Source organism: Ranitomeya variabilis, chromosome 3, assembly GCF_051348905.1.
Source record: "Ranitomeya variabilis isolate aRanVar5 chromosome 3, aRanVar5.hap1, whole genome shotgun sequence".
NCBI classification, from domain to species: domain Eukaryota; kingdom Metazoa; phylum Chordata; class Amphibia; order Anura; family Dendrobatidae; genus Ranitomeya; species Ranitomeya variabilis.
In genome coordinates, this window is record NC_135234.1 from 120,950,885 (window position 1) to 120,966,642 (window position 15,758).

General features: G+C 41.6%; 1 protein-coding gene across 11 annotated transcripts in view; it reads right to left on the reverse strand.

Moving 5' to 3' along the window:
- The window catches only part of CNKSR2 (connector enhancer of kinase suppressor of Ras 2), a 547,735-nt gene that overhangs the window by 88,924 nt on the left and 443,053 nt on the right, over positions 1–15,758 (reverse strand). For all 11 annotated transcript variants that reach the window (XM_077294613.1, XM_077294618.1, XM_077294612.1 and 8 more), the window contains one exon: positions 9,728–9,801. In XM_077294613.1, coding sequence (XP_077150728.1) covers positions 9,728–9,801 — 74 coding nt within the window. The remainder of the gene's footprint in view (positions 1–9,727; positions 9,802–15,758) is intronic.

The window sequence follows — 15,758 nt, forward strand, 5'->3', positions numbered from 1 at the left end:
ACCACTCCTCCTGTATATATACACTGCACAGTACCACTCCTCCTGTATATACACTGCACAGTACCCTCCACCTGTCCTGTATATGTACACTGCACAGTACCACTCCTCCTGTGTATATATACACTGCACAGTACCACTCCTCCTGTGTATATATACACTGCACAGTACCACTCCTCCTGTATATATACACTGCACAGTACCACTCCTCCTGTATATACACTGCACAGTACCCTCCACCTGTCCTGTATATATACACTGCACAGTACCACTCCTCCTGTCCTGTATATATACACTGCACAGTACCACTCCTCCTGTATATATACACTGCACAGTACCACTCCTCCTGTATATATACACTGCACAGTACCACTCCTCCTGTATATACACTGCACAGTACCCTCCACCTGTCCTGTATATATACACTGCACAGTACCACTCCTCCTGTCCTGTATATATACACTGCACAGTACCATTCCTCCTGTCCTGTATATATACACTGCACAGTACCACTCCTCCTGTATATATACACTGCACAGTACCACTCCTCCTGTATATATACACTGCACAGTACCACTCCTCCTGTATATACACTGCACAGTACCCTCCACCTGTCCTGTATATATACACTGCACAGTACCACTCCTCCTGTCCTGTATATATACACTGCACAGTACCACTCCTCCTGTCCTGTATATATACACTGCACAGTACCACTCCTCCTGTATATATACACTGCACAGTACCACTCCTCCTGTATATATACACTGCACAGTACCACTCCTCCTGTATATATACACTGCACAGTACCCTCCACCTGTCCTGTATATATACACTGCACAGTACCATTCCTCCTGCCAATCCTGTTCCTGTCCTGTTCTCGGATAGGCGACATTGGTCTTTGGGAGGGTTAATATTGGTTTATTATTTTCAGGAATACTATGGGAAAATAAAATATATATATATTGGAAAACACATTTAAATGGATTATACCAAGTAATCCCCTTTCCCGAGAACTTTGTAGTTGCTGGGGTCCGACCGCTGGGACCCCCATGATCTCGAGAACCGGCGCTCTAAAGAAGCGATCAATCGTGGGCACTGTGGCGACAATCACACATAGCTCTTCAAATAACGCCTTTAAGAGGAGCGTTGAAGGGCACAACACAGTATAGGAAAATTCACTGATCGGGTGTGGGGGGAGTGTTAAGGTACCGTCACACTCAGCGACGCTGCAGCGATATAGACAACGAGCCGATCGCTGCAGCGTCGCTGTTTAGGTCGCTGTAGAGACGTCAAACACAGCAGCTCCAGAACGATGCAGGAGCGATCCTGTGACGTAACGGCGACTCATTTATCGTTCTCACAGGTCGTTAGCTCCATGTAAAACATTGCTGACATCGTTGCTTTTGATGTCAAACATGACGATACATGCCGACCTGACGACCAAATAAAGTTCTGGACTTCTAGCTCCGACCAGCGATATCACAGCAGGATCCAGATCGCTGCTGCGTGTCAAACACGACGAGATCGCTATCCAGGACGCTGCAACGTCACAGATCGCTAGCGATATCGTTGTAAAGTTGCTGAGTGTGAAGGTACCTTTATAGTCTGTGGGCTGGTGGGGTTTGTGTGGCATTGCTCCTTTTTTGTCCCAGTCCGGCCCTGGACAGCTCTGCAGGGAGGCTGCCATACTTTGTACTGGTTTTACTCCCTGCATATTGTGGGGCAGCTGAAGGGTTCAGGTAGCAGTGTCATCGCCCTGTGTTGTTCTGTAGCCCACATCCCCACACTGACTATATACAGTGGGCAACTAAGGGGTAGACAGCAGTTCCTTATGAATAGTAGGGTTAGTGGGTGAATGTGTCTACCTGTTTTACAATGGTATGGCCCAAATGTGAGCTGAGGTAAAACATTGCCAGAAGCTAAGAGGGACCAAGCTTTCTTCTCTCTAGCCTCTGACATGGCCATACACAGGCACTAATGCCCTCACACTTCTGCCAGTATGTACTGCCGTGTGTGTGGCAGTAGTTTTTCTAATAGTCTTATCACACCTGTCTGCCTTACTTCCTTGAGGAGGGACGGGAACCAAAGTTGACGTGTTCTAATATTGAAATTCCATTTCCCAGCTCTGGAAATTCACCACTTACGGTTGGAGGATTGGCAGTGATTGCATGGTTTAGAGGAGCACACTTCCATTTATAAGGGGTTGTCCCCGTCAGGCTGGGTTTACAGGAGGGATACCCTCCGCGAGGCTGGAGGTTGTGGTGCGTATACAGAATGTAAACTTCACTCTTGTGAACCCAGCCTACAACTAATTATGTAATGGTGCATGTATTACTAATGCAGATGACGTTTGCGTGTGTCGCCATTTCTAATTCATCTATATATTTTACTATATTATACTGCTCTGTAGTAAGCTCCGTTCTGCGCCCATATGTCTGTAGTAAGCTCCGTTCTGCGCCCATATGTCTGTAGTAAGCTCCGTTCTGCTCCCATATGTCTGTAGTAAGCTCCGTTCTGCTCCCATATCTCTGCAGTAAGCTCTGTTCTGCTCCTATATCTCTATAGGAAGCTCTGTTCTGCTCCAATATCTCTGTAGTAAGCTCGGTTCTGCTCCCATATCTCTGTAGTAAGCTCGGTTCTGCTCCCATATCTCTGTAGTAAGCTCGGTTCTGCTCCCATATCTATGCAGCAAGCTCAGTTCTGTTCCCATATCTCTGTACCAGCCTGTTTTTAAAGCCTGTTATGTCTGCTGCTTTAATGCAATGGTCAGAGGTAAGCAGGGAAAAGGAGGGCCACCGCAACTCGAGGGCCACTGCCTTGTGATTGCCCCCCAGGCTGAAAAGTGCCAGCCAGCCCCTGCATGAAATCCCCTCGAAGGCATCTTTTTTCTAAGCTAAACAAGCCTAACTTTTCCAACCTCTCCCCACATGAGAGACCTTCCATCCCTTGTAATAATCTAGTGGTTGCCTTTGAACTGACTCTAACTTCTGAATATCCTTTTTTAAAGGTGGAACCCAAAACTGGATCCCATATTCTAGATGTGGCCTCACAAGTGATTTATAAAGGGGTAACAATACGTTGGGATCACAGGATTTTATTTATCTTTTTATACATCCTAAAATCTTGTTTGCTTTTGCAGCTGCTGCTTGACATTGAGTACTGCTGCTCAGCTTCCTTGTAACCAGAATGCCGAAGTCCTTCTCCTGCTCTGTAGTCCCGAGTATACTTCCATTTAATGAATATACAGCGATAGGATTACTCCGTCCTAGGTGCATTACTCTACATTTATCTACATTAAATCTCATTTGCCAAGTTACATATTTTTGTTAACTGTTTGATGTATAAAACAGATGCCGTACGATTTCACACGACACACCATACTGTTGTAACATCGGCCATCTTTTCATAGATTAAAAACAAATGATTCCCCATACGCTTGTCTGAACCCTGCCTTTGGCTCACAAATGCTCATGTAAAATACTGACCGAATCTGCAATTAGTAAAGGAGTTTCATCAGATAAATGTTATTGTTTGGGGTCAGTATTATCAAAATAAATATATAGCTGTATTATGTGAGCTGAAATTATATTAGTAACCATCTTTAAAAATGACCAGTAGAACGATCCTCTTTACCTAGAACCCTTATTTGTATGAAACCGACCTTGCATGAAGTAAAAAAAAAAAATAAGGATTTTGCTAAATCATAGCTGGGAGATATACTGAAAACCAGAGGAATAATCAGAGAATAGACATATTGGAAAACAGTAAACAGCTTTTAGAACACAGTGGCTAAGCTAAATTGATGCAGTGTAATACACCTTTAAATGTATCGGGCCAATAGGTTCCTCCCCATCAGTCATGTTAGAAAAAAAAGGTAAAGTTGTCATTGCGTAACAGCCTAAAGGCAATATTTGATAATGGGAACAATACTGGTCTTTCATCATAATCGGCTGACAGCGTTACCTATGTGCCCAGTGTTATACAGACAGTAATTCAGCATCTGTTCTCGCTCGCTGCTTCCTTCAGGAATGATGACATTTAGTATCCATTCCTAATAGTGTGGAGTGAAGTGCTAAATGTCAGAAGTATGAACAATTGGCGGCAGCTCGCTGTGCCCGGTGAATTGCCAGCGCTGTTCCAAACCTTGGGCAGCAGTGCTGCAAAATATCAATATAGCTGAAACATGGGTCATTATTGCACTATAAATGTTGAATAATACATGGCAGTCCCAATTGAAGCAAGCCACCTCTGGTTTTCAATATCAGCAGAAAAAAGCAATTTCCAGAGCCTACACCATCAACCAGACACAGAGGGAAAGCACACCTTATCGACATGAGAGTTGTATTTCGGAAGTAGCTAATTAAAGTGAAATAACAGCAGTTTTTACTCATTTGCAGAACATTATTTATGCATTGGTATTTGCAGGAAAGTTTCTCTTTCGATGAGATGGAAATTCTGTTGTAAAGTGACAAATAACAATTGAAGTAAGAAGTACTTGACAGATTGCACCATTTACAACATGGAAAATTAAATCTACCCTTTGGGTCTCATGCACATACATACATACATGCATACATACATACATACACATATATATATATATATATATATATATATTATATTAAATAAGAGCGCCATACAGGCTTGAAGATGTACAGAGTCATCATACAGACGCCAACAGAGTCGTTACCTCTGTATGGCTTACATGGTTCTCATACACAATACAGCATCTGATGAGACGTGGCACAATTTCTGTAGGATTCATGATGCTGTGATGGAAGTGTGGGATGGAAGAAGCTATACCCTCCTATGACTGTCATCAATGCTTTAGTTGGGTATGTCACCTGATCATTTTTGCATATGGCACCCTTCGGGAATTCGCAAGCAGGTGTTTGCTATGTATTTTAACAGTAGCATGAGGTAGGGGCAGAGACTCGGATTCCAGTGATGTATCACTTAGTTTACTAGGTGCAGCCGTTATGATAGAATCACAGTTCTCTCTGTTGCAGATCTAGCAGAGGTCAGTTATTGAGCTGTGAATAACCCCGTTCGCACCACAACTTCCTGTGTACCATGTATAGTGAGAGAGAGTTGCTGATCAGTACTGAGGGCAAGGTTGGACTAGGATGCACAAGGCAAGTTGTCCAGTATTGATAATCTTTTGCTGATAAAACACTGGTTGTATTGAAAGAGCAAAGCCTAATAAGTGACACATCCCTGTAATCTGGGTCTCTGCTCCTACAATATGAAGCTCTCAGATTACATACCAAAACCTGCTGACAGATTCCCTTTAAGAGTGTTTTTAGGTAAGGAGAGAAATAATAGATAAAAGAAATACAGAATCTTCTAGGTTGGGGAGTGGCTTAGGTTATACGTGGGGCCATAGTGGCTTGTAGAGCTGGAGGGTTGGAAGCGGAAGTTCAGTTTGGGAATACTGACAGCAAGTCCTGCAGAAAAAATAATGCAGAATTCAGAGTCGCAGAAGATCAGATACAAATGACTGAGTACCACCTAAGCGAAAAGCTGGCAGGTAAGGAGAGGTCCCACATGAAGCATCAGTGGGAGCATCAGTGGAACAGAGGTGAGAGATACGAGTCCTGATACTGCTGTGGATTGAGAGTGTTGCCCTGGAACAGCGAGGGACTGATCGGTGCCCGCCTCGGGTGGACGTTTAGAGAGAGAATTATCTTGCCTCATGGAAGACTGGGATAGATGCTGATGTAGCGGAATTACTGGGACTGTCAAGTAGGGACATCTCGGTGCCAAAACGGTCGGTATCACTGTAAGATTGTGATGAGGAAATTAAGTGATGTGCTGCCTCCATAAAGATGGAGCCTTTGTCAGTATCAGATGTGAGAAGTATCCAGTATTGTGCCCGCTCTCCATTATGGTTTGTTCATCTTCCAAAACCATAATAAATGGAATCCTGGTTTTATCTATAATGGCCTCTCCTGTTTCCTTGTTTGTGGCCTTCACCACAAGACACCTCCGGCGGCTGCCCCTGGCCCACAAGGAAGAAGTATAGACCGGGAAGGGTGGGAGTTGTGCACATGATGCGTGTATCACTGGTGTTGAGAGATTCACAATCGGTAAAAGGAAACCCGATAGTGACATGCTGAATTGGATCCTGTATCACATCTACTCTCTCTGCCCTCCTAACACTATATGGAAACACTTAAAGCCATTTTTAATTTGAGTGCTTAACTTTATAGTAACACCAAGAGCCCAACGGTGTTATACAACTGGCACCAAAGAGTAACTGGTGTGATTAGAGTATAACCCCTTACATGCTGTAGTCAAACATGACGGTGGCATTTAAGAGGTTAGGAACAGGGGTAGATTACCTCCAATGCTCGTTCCAAATCATAGCGTGCCAATGGGTTGCCATGAAAGCCTTTTTTTAGTAAAAAAAAGAAAAAAAAATCTAAAAGTATAAGTAACCCTCTTTACCCAATATCTGAGAAAAGAAACAAAAAACAAAACATTTTTATATTTTATTAGTTAGCAGGATTGCGCTCTGTAAACTACAGACAATGATGGAATCCATCTTGTGGTTGTTGTTTAATCTTTATTTGTAGTTTTTAGTTAATGATATGCCCATGCCTCGGGGTGACTGGGTCTTTATGTTGTGTTCTGCTTACACATGCATCAGTATGGGCTTATGACAGGTCACTGATCCCTCACTGACCTGCCCCTATTTTACATACTGAATATACTATTGTTTGGATTAAAAAAATACTATTCATCATGCAGGCGCCGGCGGCACCTGCGCTGTAGCATGATATGATCTCTAGTATCCATATATTCAATTAGTTTAGGCATTTTGTTTTGTTGGGAGAAAAATCTTTATCATAATAACGTCGGCGGCCGCGCTTGCACAGTAGCATCTATCGTGTTCCGATAAATGCTAGTGCGCAGTCTCCGGCACCTCTTTGCTAGTGAAAAAAGAAATTTGGGCATCACCATGATGGCGCCGCGCGGCATCTATCAGAATTCGATAGATGAGACTGCTGATGCCTTTTTGATTAAAGGGAACCTGTCACCCCCAAAATCGAAGGTGAGCTAAGCCTACCAGCATAGGGGGCTTATCTACAGCATTCTGTAATGCTGTAGATAAGCCCCCGATGTATCCTAAAAGATGAGAAAAAGAGGTTAGATTATACTCACCCAGGGGCGGTCCCGGTCCGGTTCTGGTCCGATGGGCGTCGGGGTCTGGTCCGGGGCCTCCCATCTTCTTACGATGACGTCCTCTTCTTGTCTCCAGGCTGCTGCTCCGGCGCAGGCGTACTTTGTCTGCCCTGTTGATGCAAAGCAAAGTACTGCAGTGCGCAGGCCCTGGGAAAGGTCAGAGAGGCCCAGCACCTGCGCACTGCAGTACTTTGCTCTGCCCTCAACAGGGCAGACAAAGTACGCCGGAACCAGAGCCGCAGCATGAAGACAAGAAGAGGACATCATCGTAAGAAGATGGAAGACACCGCACCACGACGCCCATCGGACCAGAACCGGACCGGGACTGCCCCCGAGTGAGTATAATCTAACCTCTTTTTCTCATCTTTCAGGATACATTGGGGGCTTATCTACAGCATTACAGAATGCTGTACATAAGCCCCTGATGCTGGTGGAGTTAGCTCACCTTCGATATTAGGGGTGACAGGTTCCCTTTAAGATAATTTTCTACCACAAAAAAATATGTTTTTAGTGCATATTACATATGGTAAAATGAACGGTGTCATCCAAAACGACAACTCATCCCACAAAAAAAAAAAAAGCAGCTATATCAATGGTAAGATAAAAAATTCTAGGCTCTTGGAAAACGAGGATGAAAAGCAAAAATGAAAAAAGGGAGAAATATCTGTCTCTCCAAGGTTTCAACGGAACAACAAATTCTGCAGCACAGGTCAAATTTATGCTGCACTTTTATCCCGTAATTCTACAAATATGTTAGATAAATTTAGGGTATTAAAATATCACAGAGAACAAATCATTTATGAAGGATTTCTCACACTTTGTAATTAGAAATAGGTAGGAAATAGTGATGAGCGTGATTGGATAAGGTGTTATCCGAGCACACTCGTGTCTCCGCGGCTGCATGTCTCCGCGGCTGTTCGACAGCCACAACATATGCAGGGATAGCCCGTTTTTTAGGCAATGCCTGAATGTGTTGCGGCTGTCAGAGACATGCTGCCAAGGAGACTTGAACACATTATTCGAGCACGCTGAAGACACTCGGTTAGCACCCGGCCATGCTGGGATAGCACCTTATCCGAGCACGTTCGCTCATCACTTGTAGGAAATCAATGCAGGTCCAATCTGGTGATGTTTTTAAGACACTGGTAGAATTATCAACAGGGCACTCGTCTGTACATGAAACTCTTCACGCTGCACCTAGGGATAGTGTGTAAAGCTTGTATAGATTGCTGTGCTAATTATTCTCCCCCAATATTGGCGTTTCAAGTAAATGAGGCACTCATATACACTCACTGGCCACTTTATTAGGTACACCTGTCCAACTTCTTGTTAACACTTAATTTCTAATCAGCCAATCACATGGCGGCAACTCAGTGCATTTAGGCATGTAGACATGGTCAAGACAATCTCCTGCAGTTCAAACCGAGCATCAGTATGGGGAAGAAAGGTGATTTGAGTGCCTTTGAACGTGGCATGGTTGTTGGTGCCAGAAGGGCTGGTCTGAGTATTTCAGAAACTGCTGATCTACTGGGATTTTCACGCACAACCATCTCTAGGGTTTACAGAGAATGGTCCGAAAAAGAAAAAAAATCCAGTGAGCGGCAGTTCTGTGGGCGGAAATGCCTTGTTGATGCCAGAGGTCAGAGGAGAATGGGCAGACTGGTTCGAGCTGATAGAAAGGCAACAGTGACTCAAATCGCCACCCGTTACAACCAAGGTAGGCCTAAGAGCATCTCTGAACGCACAGTGCGTCGAACTTTGAGGCAGATGGGCTACAGCAGCAGAAGACCACACCGGGTACCACTCCTTTCAGCTAAGAACAGGAAACTGAGGCTACAATTTGTACAAGCTCATCGAAATTGGACAGTAGAAGATTGGAAAAACGTTGCTTGGTCTGATGAGTCTCGATTTCTGCTGCGACATTCGGATGGTAGGGTCAGAATTTGGCGTAAACAACATGAAAGCATGGATCCATCCTGCCTTGTATGGAGCATCTTTGGGATGTGCAGCCGACAAATCTGCGGCAACTGTGTGATGCCATCATGTCAATATGGACCAAAATCTCTGAGGAATGCTTCCAGCACCTTGTTGAATCTATGCCACGAAGAATTGAGGCAGTTCTGAAGGCAAAAGGGGGTCCAACCCGTTACTAGCATGGTGTACCTAATAAAGTGGCCGGTGAGTGTATATATTTAAAAAAAAAAAAAAAACATTTCAGCAATTTCTAGTGTTAATTTGCACACAGATATCATTGCACTTTCTTATGTTCATGCATAATCTTTGGTGTGCCTTCTCTAAGATACAATGGAAATGCCCCTCCAGGGTATCTGTAATAAAAGAAATACACAAAAAGCAATAGGACTATACTGGATTTTACAGATCTACACAAATGTTCCTTTATTTTTATTTAATTTTTTTTTTTTAAACATAAAAAGAAAGAACAACTGAAAAATAATACATTAAAATAAAACATTAAAAATCCTTTATCCATAAACATGATATAACACTCATCATTCTATACCAGCCCAGGTGTACTTACAATTTCTTCCGACACTCGCTAGCGCGATCGATTTTGAACTCAGGTAGGCTGATGAATCCCTCTGCTTTTTCTTCCTGGAAGACAAAACAAAAATAAATACAAACCGCAAATAATTAAAACATTTTTCACTGAAATTAAGACATGGGACTTGACATGTCAAATACAGACAATGCAATCATAGCAAACATCTTAAACCTCTTCACCCCGAAGCCTGTTTTCACCTTCCTGACCAAGCCAATTTTTTCAATTCTGACCACTGTCACTTTATGTGGTAAAAATTCTGGAACGCTTCAATGGATCCCACCAATTCGGAGACGGTTTACTCGTGACATATTGTACTTCATGATAGTGGTTACATTTCTGTTTTTTAATTTTGCCATTTTCAAACTTTACATTTTTATGCTCTTAAACCAGAGAGTTATGGCACACAAAATAGTTAATAAATAACATTGCCCACATGTCTACTTTACATCAGCACAATTTTTGAAACAATTTTTTTTGGTTACGAAGTTAGAAGGGTTAAAAGTTTATCAGAAATTTGTATTATAAAAAGTAGAGAAAAATAAAGTAGAGAAAAAAAGGAAAGAAAAAGTGTACAAAGGAAAACTTTAGAAAAAAAAGATGAACAAAATGAAAAGAAAAACCAGTTGATGTAAAAAAAAGTTTGTATAATAAAAATTACAGGGATGTTCAACTACACTAATGCCTCACCTATAAAGTTACTCAGCGCTAACTATTCTTATGCAAAAGAAAAAAGGACGTCACTATCACTGCTATGTATGCTCCCCTAATGTACTAGCTAAAAATTTACTTGACGCTAACTATTCTGCAAAAGAAAAAAAAACAGACGTCACCAACAATGTAACGTACGCTCCCTTTCGCCCCATGCAAAATAAAACAATTAAAAAAATCAAATGTACATATATTTGGTATTGCCGCATTCAGAATCCCCTGATCTATCAATATAAAAAAAGAATTAATCCGATCAATAAATGGCGTAACGAGAAAAAAAATTTTAAAAGTCAGAATAACTTTTTTTGGTTGCCGCTACATTGCAATAAAATGCGGGTGATCAAAAGATCGTATCTACACCAAAATGGTATAATTAAAAACGTCAGTTCGACGTGCAAAAAGTAAGCCCTCACCCAATCCGAGGTCACAAAAAATGGAGACGCTACAGGTCTCGGAACATGGTGCCATTTTTTTTTTTACCATTTTTTTTTTCACCACTTAAATAAAAAAGAACCTAGACATGATTGGTGTCTATGAAATCGTAATGACCTGGAGAATCATAATGGCAGGTCAGTTTTAGCATGTAGTGAACATGTAAAAAAATTAAAATAAAGAACTGTGGAATTGCACTTTTTTGCAATTTCTCAGCACTTGGATTTTTTTTCCCTGTTTTCCAGTACATATGTTAAAACCAAAGTTAAACTATGACCCTTATGTTCAGCTATATAGATTTTTGATTAGTGTCATTAGACCAAAGTATGATTTTTGAAGGTGCGGTCCATGCTCTTTTTTTTAGTATGTAACTACAACTACTATTTTGAGATCTACCACAACTGTTCAATGATGTTCAGAACTGTGAGGGCCATTGTAAAACCTTCTGCTTGCGCCTTTTTGAGGTAATCTATTATAGATTTTGACATGTGTTTAGGATCATTATCCATTTCTAGAAGGCATCCTATTTTCAACTTCTTCACAGATGGTGTTATGTTTGCATCAAAAATTTGTTGGAATTTCATTGAATTAATTCTTCCCTCTACCTATGAAATGTTCTCTGTGTCAACCCCAAAGCATGATTGATCCACCCCCATGCATAATGGTTGGCGAGATGTTCTTTTTCTGAAATTCTGTACCCTTTCTTCTCCACAAATACCTTTGATCATTGTGGCCAAAAGAGTTCTATTTTAACCTCATCAGTCCACCAGACTTGTTTCCAAGATACATCAGGCTTGTTTAATTGTTTTTTTTGCATACTTCTGACACTGAATTTTATGGTGAGAACGCAGGAGAGGTTTTCTTCTGATGATACTTCCATGAAGGAAATATTTGTGCAGGTGTCCCTGAACAGCAGAACAATGTACCACTACTCCAGAGTCTGTTAAATCTTTCTAAAGGTCTTTTGCATTCAAGGTTTGGATTTGCCTCTCTAGCTACCTACAAGCAGCTCTCACTGAAGTTTTGCTTGGTCTTCCAGACCTTATCTTGACCTCCACTGTTCCTGTTAACTGCCTATTTCTTAATTACATTTTGAACTGAGGAAAGGGCAACTTAAAACCGCTTTGCTATCTTCTTTATATCTTCTTTGTAGGCCTCCATCATTTTCATTTTCAGAGTGCTAGGCAGCTGCTTAGAGTAACCAATAGTTGCTGTTTTCTGGCACAAAGTTAGAAGAGGGAAATTTGTATCACTTGGTAATGATGTTACTGAACAAGCCATAACCCTAACATGCTAATTAAGGTCTGAAGCCTTGGTCAAAGTTATCAAAGCACAAAAATCTCCAATGGTGCCCAAACGTTTGCATTGGCCCATTTTTGTTTTTGTAATTTTTAAAAGGTAAAATATTAATCTTTTTTCCCTATAATACAAAGGAAATGTGCAATCTTTAACTTTAGGCCTTTTAGAGATAATTTCATCTTCAACTTGTTTATCTGTTCAAATAAACAGTCATTTTGACCAGGGGTGTCCAAATATTTACATGCCACTGCATAGCAACTTGATGACTATTTTTTCCCTTTCTCAGAGAGTTTTCTTAAAGAAAACCTGACGTCTGATACATGCAGCCCATTCAATAGAAAGCATGCATCAGCCACCGACACTGTGATCTCAGCCAGATATGTTTGACCCTGAAATGCTGTGATGTTTCATAGTAAAACGTACTTTTAATAGAACCCGGTGACCAAGCCACATGGCATACTAGTCAGACAAGCGGGTCCCCAGGCGGCTTCTCCCCGCCCACTGCCAGTGATTTACATGCCTCTGCCTACATGCACACATAGGCAGAGACCTGTTAATCCAGCGGAGAGAAGCTGATTGGGGCTAACCTGTCTGACCAGTATGCTATGTGGATTGGTTACCATCGGCTAATTAATAGTATGCTTTTCTCTGAAACACCGCAGCATTTCAGAGTCAAACATACCTAGCCGAGATCACACAGTCATTGCTTTATGCATGCTAGCCATGTATTGGGCAGCATGCATCAGACATCAGGTTCTCTCTAAGCCTTCCACATTATTCTTAGACAAGCTCATCTGTAGCTGGGCTTTAGTTCATTTTAAGCTATGATATGTGAAAACATAATACATTAAATATTCAAGGCTTCCTATTTTCCCAATGAATTCCAAAGAACAGAGAGTATCCATCCAAGTGTCACACTATCGTTTCATTATGATGCTTTGCCTAAGGTGGCAATCCTGAGAAATATGTCATAATCACAGAGAGCGTCAAAACTGCTCAATCACAAACATGACACATACAACTTTCAGAGGACAGTCCTTGTTGGATTAAAATGGGAGCTGTACGCAGTTCAGTACAAAAATCAAAGCAACACTGTGCTGCATGCTGGCGGAAATACGCTCCTAATACCGTGTATGGAACAGTCTCAATACATGAAAGCTCTAACACGACTTGTTCTACAGTAAGCTTAGCATTAATATACATTATAATGGCAAATCTTGTCCAATAATACATTTGCTCCTTTTACCATAATCAATACCGTAACTCAGAATCGTATTTACTGTTACTATACTACTGTATGATAGTCATCTGTGAAATATACTGCATTTCAGTGAAAATAAAATATACCTAGAACAGAGTCGTTACCCATCTAAAATACCACATAGCGTTAAACTGAATCACAGAGGAATTAAAGGGACTCTGTTGCAGGTTTTTGCTATGGAATCTGAGAGCAGCATGCTGTAAGGACAGAAAGCCAGATTTCAGCGATGTGTCACTTACTGGTCTGCTTATTGTAGTTCTGATGGAATCCTTGTTTTCTTGGCTGTAGATGTAGCAGTGCTCAGAATGCTGAGCTATGTATAACTCCGCCCACACCCGACTGGCAGCTTCCTGTGTACTGTACATTGTCAGCAAGTTGCCAATCAGTGGTGGGGGAAGGTTACAGGGAGGGTTACGCTGATTATTTGTACTGACTTGCACAGGACACCAAGTCTTTTAGTGATAATCTCCTGCTGATAAAACTAGGATTGTATTGAAACTAAACCACACTGCCTAATAAATGACACATTGCCATTGTCAGGCTCTCTGCCCCTACATTATGATAATCTCAGCAAAAACCTGCCGACAGATTCTTTTTTAAGGAATATTTCCATTTTGAACATTTATGGGCGTATCAACAAGATATGCCAAAAGTGTCCACTTCCATGACACAAATGGTGCCTGAACTCAAGCTTGCTCAGCAAAAATGGAACTCCTATACAAGTGAATGTCAAAAGTCATCCCTAACAGGCGGCCCAGTGCATATATTGAGAGACTATTTAATGTATATACAGTACAGACCAAAAGTTTGGACACACCTCATTTAAAAATGTTTCTATATTTTCATGACTATGAAAATTGTACATTCACACTGAAGGCATCAAAACTATGAATTAACACATGTGGAATTATATACTTAACAAAAAAGTGTGAAACAACTGAAAATATGTCTTATATTCTAGGTTCTTCAAAGTAGCCACCTTTTGCTTTGATGACTGCTTTGCACACTCTTGGCATTCTCTTGATGAGCTTCAAGAGGTAGTCACCGGGAATGGTCTTCCAACAATCTTGAAAGAGTTCCCAGAGATGCTTAGCACTTGGTGGCCCTTTTGCCTTCGCTCTGCGGTCCAGCTCACCCCAAACCATCTCGATTGGGTTCAGGTCTGGTGACTGTGGAGGCCAGGTCATCTGGCGTAGCAACCCATCACTCTCCTTTTTGGTCAAACAGCCCTTACACAGCCTGGAGGTGTGTTTGGGGTCATTGTCCTGTTGAAAAATAAATGATGGTCCAACTAAATAGAAACCGGATGGAATAGCATGCCGCTGCAAGATGCTGTGGTAGCCATGCTGGTTCAGTATGCCTTCAATTTTTAATAAATCCCCAACAGTGTCACCAGCAAAGCACCCCCACACCATCACACCTCCTCCTCCATGCTTCACGGTGGGAACCAGGCATGTAGAGTCTATCCGTTCACCTTTTCTGAGTCGCACAAAGACTCGGCGGTTAGAACCAAAGATCTCAAATTTGGACTCATCAGACCAAAGCACAGATTTCCACTGGTCTAATGTCCATTCCTTGTGTTCTTTAGCCCAAACAAGTCTCTTCTGCTTGTTGCCTGTCCTTAGCAGTGGTTTCCTAGCAGGTATTTTACCATGAAGGCCTGCTGCACAAAGTCTCCTCTTAACAGTTGTTGTAGAGATGTGTCTGCTGCTAGAACTCTGTGTGGCATTGACCTGGTCTCTAATCTGAGCTGCTATTAACCTGCGATTTCTGAGGCTGGCGACTCGGATAAACATCCTCAGAAGCAGAGGTCTTGGACTGTTAATTCATAGTTTTGATGCCTTCAGTGTGAACTTACAATTCTCATAGTCATCAAAATAAAGAAAAATCTTTAAAATGAAAAGATGTGTTCAAACTTTTGGTCTGTACTGTATGCAAATTGCCTCTTCAGAGAGAAAAAGGACTTGAACTCTATAGCGCCACCTGTTGGAAGTAGCGATCCTACAAGTCACAATCAACCCTTTAACGAATCTTGCAATATGACTTAGGATAAAAGCCAAATCAGAATCTCAATTTGAATGCATGACAGTTTAACAGGACATAACCATAAAGAAAATCCTAGTAAATGCGGATTTGTAAGTTATTGTCAAAAATGACAGCACATTTCTACAAACTGCCCTAGATTATTTGTAGCCATAAAACACAATGGAGTAGTAGTTTACAGCCGAAACACTACAGCTAGAAAAAAAATCAACCGATGCCGTAAACAAATTTGAACAAATGCTTTTGAATAAAACATACAATCAT